We start from the raw sequence: 9,982 nt of genomic DNA, 5'->3' as shown, positions 1-9,982 counted from the left end.
TTTCCAGGACTGACTAGATGGCAGTAAATCCTAGACATGCAATTTCTCACACCTTAGGCTCCTGAGAAACCTGGTAACCAGGGCCAGGGCAGGGATGGAGGACATGAACTGGATGGCAGAGTCCCCCAGCAGACATATAGAAAGTTCCAAGGATGCCAGCCACCACTCATTCAGCCACATCGCCCCCCACCCCACCCCTCTGACCGAACCCAGGAGAGATTCTGCATTCGGAGTCTGTCGGAATTATCCCAACCCACCTCTAGTCCCGCTGAAGCTTTGTCCTCCGTCTTCCCAAGCCAGAACCCTCTTCATTCCCAAGCCCTAGACTTTAACCAGCAGGGAGAGGGTGTAAGCCTCAGGAATGAATAGGCCAGTGGGTGACAGCCATCCAGACAGGCCACGGGTGTGTGGATGCCTGGATCCCATCAGCAGGAGACATGGGGCAGGTGCAAACCACTCCTAGGACACTTGGGTAACAGGGTTAGCGGGTGAGAAGGCTGGCTCTGTCTATGCACTGTTGGTAGTCGTCTTTGGGGCTCTTGCCTACAAAAGCAACAGATTAGGAATCAAGCTAACATCTCCCCTGAGTGAGGCAGAACCCAGTGTTTAGGCAGAGTGACCTCAGCTCTGGGACACAAGCAGGCCCACAACTCACCTCTTCATATTTGGTTCTCCAGTAGAAACCGGCCTCTCTATCCACGTACAGTAGCAGCAGGTCACAGAGGAAGGTGACCTGGAAGAGGCAGGACCTACCATGTTCCTGAGTTCTCAACTTGCCCACCCTCCGGAAACAATATGTAGATCCAGCAGGTGCCAGCAGGCCCTGGCTGGTGGTTACTGCAGCCCAAGAGAACCTTAGGTGACTAAACTCACCATGCCCAGCCAAGCCGCTCCTGTGCCCACTGTGATGGCCGTAGGGATGAGCGCAAACTTCCCTGCCTGAGAGACCTGGGATGAAGCTCTCGGACTGTGGCTGTCCTCCCCACCCTCCACTGATCCTTCCCCTGGTCTGAACTTTACCTGCCCAGTGACAAGAATGTCAAAACGGATTCCATAGAGCTTGAGCAGGCTCCGGGTCTCCACACCTGAGGCTGCCCACCAGTGATTGGCTGTCCTGGGGATAGCAGAGAAGACTCCAGTGCTTGCATACTGTGTTCCAGGCTAGCTTATCCATGGACTCTACCTGGTCTTGAGTCCTAAGGCTCCACATAGGTTTTCAGGATAGCGGAAGCAAATCAGAACCTGAGCAGGGCCTGACTGAAGGGAGAGCCCTGCTTCTGAGAGTCAGAGAGGCAGGAAGCATGCCGATCTAGATCTCGGCAGCACAGGTCTGAGAGAAGGAAGGCAGAATAGCCGTGAGGGCTGGAGGAACTCTGAGGCAAGGAAGTCCTGTAGCACAGAACCAGGGAAGAAAGCAATGCGGGTGCTGATGCGGGTGCTGTGGCAGGCTTCAGAAGAGGCATCCCAACAGAGAGGTGCCAGCAAGGGCCCGAAGGCCAAGAAGCCTTCTGCAGAAGGTTGTACAAGGTGGGGAGCCAAGCACAATGAGTCACTGCCATTAAACCTATGGCCACCTGTGCACACCAGCTACTACGTGTAATAAAATGATATTACATGGCAGGAGGAGCCCAAGATTCTCTTGGGAAACTAAAAGATAGGACAATATTTGTAATTTAAGATTTCTGGGTGCTTCTGGGATCAGAAAATAAAATATTCAGGAACACTAATAACACAGTGGGGGAAATATAAAATGTTAACTTAATCTACCAATAGCCTTTCCCTACTTCCTTCTTTCTCCTCCCGCCTCTGTCGTCCCCTCCCTCCCTCCCTCCCTCCCTCCCTCCTCCTCCTCTCCTTCACCAGGTTGCCTCAGACTGGCTACAAAGCAAAGGATGACTCTGAGCTCCTAATCCTTCTCTGCCTCCTGAGGACTGGGATTAGGGATCACAAGCCTGTACCATGACCGCCTATCCAAGTCCAGAGTTGTCTGTGACAATGGGACGGTAGTGGAAGCATTCCGTGACAGTATTGGGAAGGGTGAGCACACACTATCTAATATTTACTCTCAAATAGTTCTGAGGTCACAGGTCCAATCCCTAGTGCTGCCAAGGAAAGAAAAGGCAACACTAGCAAACCAGGTACGGTGGTTTGACTAGGAAAGGCCCCATAGACTCATGTGTGTGAATGCTTGGCCCATAAGGACTGGCACTATTTATTAAGAGGTATGGCCTTGCTGGAGTGGGTGTAGCTTTGTTGGATGAAGTGTGTCACTGTGGAGGTGGGACTTTGAGGTCTCCTATGTTCAAGCTATGCCCAGTGTGGAACACAGAGATGTAGAACTTTAGGCTCCTCCAGTACCATATCTTGCCTGCACTCCACCATGCTTCCTTCCATGATAATAATAGGCTAAATCTCTGAAACTGAAGCCAGCCCCTATGAAATGTTTCCTTTTAAGAGCTGCCATGGTCATTATGCCCCTTCACAGCAAGGAAGAAACCAGGTCAGAAGTACATGAATATTTGTTTTACTAGTCTGAATTTTCCCACAGAATTTTTGGGGAAATTTTTAAGATAAAGTCCTACAGGGAAATTAAAAATGTAAAGGGTCAGGCTGGAGAGTTGGCTCAATGGTTAAGAGCAGTGACTGCTCTTACAGAGGTCCTGAGTTCAATTTCCAGCAACCACATGGTGGCTTACAACCATCTGTAATGGAATACGATGCCCTCTTCTGGTGTGTCTGAAGACAGCTACAGTGTACTCATATAAATAATAGATAAATAAAACTTTTTTAAAAATGAAAAGTGTCCTTGCTCTAGGGACACAGGGTCACCTGGGAGAGGCCATGAGAAGATCTGCAGGTGGGTAGCAGGCAAGTGAGGGAAGCAAGGTGGAGCCCGGGGACCGGGAACACCCAGAATCCTTGTACACACAGCAGAGACCCTGAGTCCAAGCTGGGTATGTTCCTACAGATCTAGGTGGAGGAGGCCCTGAACCAGGAACAGCAGCCAGCATTCGAGCAGTTAGGGCCATACCTGAAGTTGTACCCCTTCTGCTGCAGCTGGAAGGAGTACTGGGGACAGCAGTCAGAGCCTTTCGTGTCCAGGTTGCAATCCCAGTGAATGCTGATGCCCACAGCACCACCCTGCACACAACACAGCCTGTTCCACTGGTGTATGGTCCTGGGAACCTGCCCCTGAGCTACACAGGACTCTGCCCCAAATAACTTACCAGCAAGGCCAGGTCCTCAAAGTCCCCTCCAGCCATGGCCACAAGGTCCCCGATGCGGAACACTGGGCAGTACGGACTGGAGAGTGGATCATAGAGACAATGCTTGAAATATGTGCTGTCCCAGGTTAATAAGGCATTGGTTCTAGAAAGGACATTGATAGCAATCAGATGACTCAAGAAGCATGAAGGATATGGGCTCAGCCAAGACCTGCCCAAGCTACCTGGAGAAGTTGAACTTGCTGAAGGTTACAGTATTTTTGATGAAGAGTGTGAAGTTCTTGGCCTGAGCTAGCAGGGGCTTCCTGAAGATAGACGGTATGCTGGCATCATTTTGCTTATTCTGGGACCCTGCCCTGGGAGAGAGAGGGAAGCTTACCTGGGCACAGCACCACTCTCCACTGGGCACCAGCTCCAGATCTCACAGGTCCTATGGGTTCCGTTGAATACCACACACTGACCAGTTTTTATGCCTTGAAAATACAAAATGAGCTCCAAGTCCTCTCATCTCCATGGATCCTGAGGAGGCTGTGGAGTATGGGCTTGTTGGCAGAATGGGATGCTGCACAGACAAGCTCAGCGGGGCCTGCATTCAGGGACCCCCAAGTATTCCCTCCCCTTCCCTTATTCTAGCAGAGACACGAGAGGTCCAAGGCCACAGTTACCATGGCTGTATGTCCCCGTCTCTCCTTCGGGGCAGTCTTCATCAGCCCAGCAGTTAGCCAGAGGAACGGAAGGATGCTGAGGTAGGTAAGAGAGACCCTAGTCATCAATAGCACAGAGGATGCCTCCAGTTTGTGACTCAGCATCACAGACTGCAAAGACAAGAACTCCAGCTTCGTCCCAGGCAGCCTGGGTCTGGAAGCACAGGGAAGGTGAAAACTACAACCTAGGAGGGAAGAGCCATCAGCAACATGGTGAGATGCTGGTACAGGGCTGTGTGCCCAGAGCTCTCTGTTCAGCTCTGTTCCTGAGACTCAGCTCTTCTGTCCAGTGTAGCTGGGATAACAGAGTGGGGGTGGGGTGCTAAAGAACTACAGAAGGACAAACTGGTGACACTCAGTATGTGGTAGGTGTAGCTATCCAAGAGGGACCTATACAGGGTGGAAAGCCCCCTCCCCCCTGGGCCAATCTTTTTTGCCATACATGGATGGACATTATGTCTACATAATGTCAAAGAGTCATGGGGGGAGCACATCAAGGAAAATGTGGGTGAGCTTCCTGGGGGTCCCTGACCTAAGAGAGGAAGCAGCCTTGAGTTTCAGGACCCTTATGGGGGTTCAGTTTATAGGGAACTCCAGGAGGACCACAATACCATGGAAGCAAGAATGGCTGAGGGATTGAAAAGCCAGGAGACTTAGGACTTTTGTGAAGGATGGCCTAGGATCCAAGGTCAGAGGACAGCTACCTTCTCTGTTTTGCTGTCCCAACCTGTGTCTATGTCTCCAAATCCTTCTGACTCTGAGATGAGAGGTGGGCGCCTCTACCCAGCAGCCTGAAAGATGAGAGGCTGAGAGTCTCTTCCACACACTCATTCTGCTCATACATTAAGTCCAGATTCTTAGCAGAACTCAGAGGGCCCATGATATCTTGGGCTGTCCTTTCTGTAACCTAACCCAGATCTATGCTCTAGCCACACTGAGCAGCAGGAATGTATCCTGAGACACTTCATCCCCTTAAACATGGCCTCTGCCCATGAGGCTCCTTCTGCCTTGGCATCCTGCTGCAGCCACACTGATCTACATCACCAGCTCCTTTAAGATTTAGCCCATGCACTTCCCTGAGTCTCCGCACTGTGGCCTCTGCCTTGTGTGAGCATCATGGAACCTGCTGCCTTGGCTGGACAGTAACTGCAACTTGAAGTACAGGGGGTTGGAGCTCTCTGCCAGCCCAACACAGGGCCTATCCTAGATGTCGTGCAGGGGAGGGGGAGTGTCAAGAAAGCTTTGCAGAGGGATATGACACTCGAGATCATTGAGCACGTGCTTGGAGGGACCCAGTCCCTCACCCAACTCATCAGGTCTGGTGAGCAACTGCCCAGTTACTAGAAGTTCACAAGAAGAATCAAGAGCCTCCGACAGGGAAAGAGGAAGGACCATGTGCTTTTTAAGAAGTTGACACATAGGTTTGATGACATTTTGGAGCTGTCTACATGCTGAATCTGAAATCGATGTCTTCTTAGCGTCTAGAGGTGTGATTCTCCCTAGGTCCCCTGAGGGAGAATCATCCTTTGTACACATATGTCACCTCCTTTGTGGATAGGTGTCAACCATGGACATGTGACAGCCCCTGGAACTGTAATGTGACCAAATACCAGAGCCTGGAGTCCTGCTGAGCAGAAGTTGGCCTTGAATGTGGTGCATATATATGGGATGGATCCTAACTGTTCACACAGAAGCCTTGGTTGGTGAGAGCTAATATGCTCTTTGAAGGATTTTCTGGAATATTCCCAAACAAGGGGAAAAGGTGAGATTGGGAGTGGGTGTGTGGATGCCCCCATGGCTGTGTCAGAATCTAAGAATCGGGGAGAAGGCTGAAACAGGAACACAGTTGGGCTGAAAAGCACCCAGACATCATATATTACCGGAAGGCAAAGCAGAGTGTGCTAGCCAGTCCCCCAGATGACATCGGACTCTGCATATACTAATAAAAGCTGGCAAAGAGGAGAGGTGATCTTCTAGCCTGCCTTTTGCCATTAATGCTCAGGTGAGTGTGTGCCTGGCTATAACCCAGAGGCAGGACCAGCATGGAAAAGACACTGGACATCTCAATGAAACTGTCCCACATCAAGGTCTGGTGTTGTGAAGGTTGGAGACCCCAAGGGGTGTCCTCAGATACTGTGCCGGTAACCCATACTTGGGGTACCCTTGGAAAAGTGATTGGACATATGGAGCCCTAATCACCTGTTTAATGGGAATTAAAGTATTCCTGGTGAACAGCAGATGTAAAGACTCGGTGAAATGACTTCTAGAAAAGTGTAGCTCTTTGCCTGGGATAGACATACCAAGCTGGGACTGAGCTTTGAGCCATGAGTGAAGGAGAAAGGAGACAGGGCTGATGAGAGAAATAGGGGTGTGTGTGTGTTAGAGGCTCTGGACAAGCTTACCTCTGGGCATCTGCCCTGGACTTGAGCTGGTGTCACGAGGAAGTTGGTTACCAGGAAGAACACGTTCTCTCCCTAGAAGGCAAGGCTGAAGGTTGGTCTCAACTGAGAAGATAGAAGCTGACAGCCTGGTTTGTTTGCTTTTTGTTGCTCTCAGTGCTGGGAATGGAACTCCGGATCTCAGACAGGCTAGGCCAGCACCCTCTGAGGTAGAGCCCAGCCTGGGTAGCCTGGATTTTGTGGGAATAGTTTTTGGTCCCATCTAGTTGCCAACTTTGTCCTGCAGAAAATGGCGTCCAGTCCAGTGAAGCAGGTGAAGCTGACTAGGTTTATGGCCTCCCCTGAGCTCAGAGAGTGTCATGCCTCTATCCGTATCTTCCATACAAGTGTCATTTCAAATTCTCATGCACTCACCCAAAGTGGGGACAGAGGGAGCCTGCTGATGTGTGTGTGTGTGTGTGTGTGTGTGTGTGTGAGAGAGAGAGAGAGAGACAGACAGACAGACAGACAGAGACAGACAGAGAGAGAGCAAGCATGCTCCCATAGAAAGCTACTGCCACCTGGAGCCAACAGATGATAGCTGCCTGAGTCACTGGTGCTCCTGTAAGTACCCCTCACTTATGCCTACAGGGAACCACAATTAGTCACTGGTTCACAGAACTAATTTGGAATGAAATTGGTTCATTGTTGGTGCCCTATCTGAGGTATACAGACATTTGTTTATGTCTCCTCAGGAAATGTCACGTAACAGCTGGTAACTGGGTCTAGGTGGAGGGAGAAGAGAAGATGTTCCCTAAGAAAGACAAAGAGGGGCATGTGAGTGACATGAAAGGAATCAGATTGTACTGTGACAGGCAAGGATGGGGGAAGGGTGGTGCATATATCACAGGTCCATCAACTCCCAGCCTCTTCCTCACCACTTCCTTCCAAGACAAAGGCTTGGTGAACTTTTTTTTTTCCTGCCAGAAGGATCCCCCTCTGGATGAGTGGTCTAGACTAGTCCAGTTATATTCAAGGCTGGTCCTGGGCATGTCTCAGCTTGCATGAACCTCTGGACTTATCAGCTTCTTCTTTTAAGCTGATAATCCAAAATTCAGGACAGAGGCACCCATCCTATCCCACCACAGATATTTAAAACCAGCAGCCCTCCATGGGAGAATGGATTTTGGTTTCTAAATTCCCTTCCCTCTGGTGGGAAGCCTGTCTCTTTTGTGTGTGGGATGTGTGCACTCTCACTTTTAATGAGACATGTATTTGCTCTGACTGTGACTTATTTCTTGCCTCTTCATTCTATTTTTGAGCAGGGTTTTTTTTTTTTTTTGGTTTTTTTTTTCTTTGTTTTATTTCGAGACAGGCTTTCTCTGTGTAGCCTTGACTATCCTGGAACTTGCTGTGTAGACCCAGGCTGGCCTTGAAACTCAGAGCTCTACCTGCATCTGCCTCTTGAGTGCTGGGATTACAGGCATGTGCTGAGCATCCAGCCGATTTATTTTATTTTATTTAATGTGTGTGTGTGTGTGTGTGTGTGTGTGTGTGTGTGTGTGTGTGCCTGAAGCCCTCAGAGGCCAGAAGACAGCATAGAATCCCCTGGAACTGAAATGACAGAAAGCTACGAGCTACCATGTGGGTTCTAGGAACAGAACCTGTATTTTCTGCAAGAGCAGCCGGTGTTCTCAACAACTGAGCCATCTCTCCAGCCTCTGCCTTTTAATTCTTTCATCAATGGAAAAAAAATGAACTTGACCCAAGATCCCTAAATGATAGCAAGGGAACTTCTTAACTTCAGCAAGATCAAGCCCTGGGTTCCCGTCCCCTACCTTTCACTTCCAAGCATAAATCATGAACCGAATCACATATATCTCTGTGTGGGTGCTGGGTAGGTGGGGTGGGTGGTATTTTTGTTTTTGCTTGTTTGGTTGGTGGTTCTAGCATTGAAACTCGGAAGCTATGCATGCCAGGCAAGCTCTCTGCCACTTAGCTGCATCGTTAATCTTCCTTTAAAGGAAGTTCCGCAGGCACTGGCTTCTTGACTTGGGAAGCTACACATCTCTGAAAGCTGTTTTCTCACACTGACTCAGAACCCTTCCTCCTGCATCCTATGTCTCTCATGCACGGCAGCTGTGCGGTTGGTAGTGGTGGCTGAAGAATTCTAGCCTCCTGCAGCAGCACTGGGGACCTACCTGTGATGGCTTCACAAAGTCAGCCACGTCCCACAGCCGGTTCTCCAGCTCCTTAACCTGGGTTACAGAAACCCCCTTGAGTTTGGTGATGACAGAAGTCTGGGGGGCCAAGTCCCGTTCCTGGTAGCCTTTTTTGGCCAAGAGGGCCCACCTAGGGAAAGGATGATGGATAGTGTAATGTCCAGATAAGGAGTAGCAGTGCTCACACACTAGGCTCCCAGACCAGCATGGAGGCCTCCACCTTCTGTCTAGCTGCGCCTCTTGCTCTATACCCCTGAGCAGGTGGAGCTCTCAAATGGATGATGGTCACTTTTCACAGCCAGTGCCTTCACACACTCAGCAAACCCAGCTCCCTTCTCAAAGACTTTTCAGATATCCAGCTGGTGGTCTCTCTGAGAGGCTTAGTGCTGTGCTGCTCAGAGAATTACTGCCTCCTGCTGCATCAGGGTACCTTAGGGCAGGAGAACTGCAGACGCTAACAGAGACCAAGATGAAACTGGAGACAAAGTCCCTTTCGTGGGCGAATGGATCTTCCGCTGTTCTCTGAATGGACTAAAATCCCTTCTGACTACCTCTCACCCCCATTCCCACTTTCCCACCAGCTGGGGTTCTAAAAAGCCAATTTTTATCCCTCGGCAAGCAAGACCCCCACAGCAGGCTCTGCAGTCTGGCCAGGAGCAGTTCTTACCCTATCACGTAGGCTACCACTGCCAGCTGCAGCAGCCTCTGGGAGACACCCACCCGACAGTTCCTGGTTAGCACATATTTCTCCGTCTTGTAATCCAGAAACCCCCAGCTCACGAGTGCTGCTGCGGCTGCAGAAGCCATGTTCCCAGTTCCTGCTGGCTGCAACTGCATGAGTCAGCAGGCAACTTCAGCCGCAGCTGAACTGGAGGCCAAGAAGCCATGCATGGGATTCAGGCCAGTGTTGTTAAAGGGACATCTCAAATTCAGCAGGAGCTGGCTCCTGCCTCAGTCCCAAACCCTAGCTGGTGTAGCCCCGCCCCCTTTTGTCCAGAGTCCCTGGGTTGGACCCTATGCATAGAGAGAGGCATAGACCTGTCCCTACCCATCCACTTTGCTTTCTTATATGGTGGGCAGTCAACAAGGGGTAACAGAAGCCCAGAGAAGGGGCTCTGAACTCAAACTTGCACATTCCAAAGAGTACAAATTGGGTTTGAGATACCCCTGCTGGCGCAGCAGCATAGCAACGTCTAGATCTTGAGAGAAAGCTGAGACCCTCAGGCAGTGACCGCATAGCTGTGGCCCCAGAGAAAAACTATTGCTAGGCTACAGATCTGTAGAGCCGCTGTCTGCTCCAAGCGCAGTAACTAAAACACTAGTTCTGGGGTCAGACTGGAAATGTTTGTGAAAAGAACATGAAGGAGTGACTACCCCGGTGTATGGCAGCGGTACGTGCGGTAGTCAGCCCTGGGAAAGAGCGTGCCAAGGTTGTGTTTTCTTCTGCAAACAAG

General features: G+C 50.4%; 1 protein-coding gene across 1 annotated transcript; it reads right to left on the bottom strand.

Annotated features, from left to right (window-relative positions):
• Positions 1-270: 270 nt before the first annotated feature.
• P2rx6 (purinergic receptor P2X 6) lies at positions 271-9,407 on the bottom strand. The gene is made up of 12 exons (XM_021184811.2): positions 9,196-9,407; positions 8,508-8,658; positions 6,331-6,402; positions 3,890-3,965; positions 3,604-3,697; positions 3,449-3,529; positions 3,228-3,369; positions 3,032-3,141; positions 1,021-1,114; positions 874-939; positions 656-733; positions 271-543 (listed from the first exon to the last, which is right to left on the bottom strand). Exons 1-12 carry the CDS (start codon positions 9,363-9,365, stop codon positions 508-510), a joined length of 1,170 nt encoding a protein of 389 aa, XP_021040470.1. The 5' UTR covers positions 9,366-9,407; the 3' UTR covers positions 271-507.
• Between the last annotated feature and the right edge of the window lie 575 nt (positions 9,408-9,982).

The sequence above is a fragment of the Mus caroli genome, unplaced genomic scaffold (genome assembly GCF_978045245.1).
Source record: "Mus caroli unplaced genomic scaffold, Mus_caroli_1 scaffold_17, whole genome shotgun sequence".
In the NCBI taxonomy this organism is placed as follows: Eukaryota; Metazoa; Chordata; class Mammalia; order Rodentia; family Muridae; genus Mus; species Mus caroli.
The sequence above is the reverse complement of the archived record's forward strand: the minus strand, read 5'-3'. Positions and strand labels throughout refer to the sequence as shown.

What these genes read in the sequence shown, in the direction of transcription:
- P2rx6 (XM_021184811.2), bottom strand. Translation starts at nt 9,365, where the DNA reads ATGCAGTTGCAGCCAGCAGGAACTGGGAACATGGCTTCTGCAGCCGCA. An exon ending in GTGGTAGCCTACGTGATAGG is followed by an intron (nt 8,659 to 9,195) that starts GTAAGAACTGCT and finishes TCCTTTCCCTAG; the next exon opens with GTGGGCCCTCTTGGCCAAAA. An exon ending in GACGGGGACATACAGCCATG is followed by an intron (nt 3,698 to 3,889) that starts GTAACTGTGGCC and finishes TGTATTTTCAAG; the next exon opens with GCATAAAAACTGGTCAGTGT.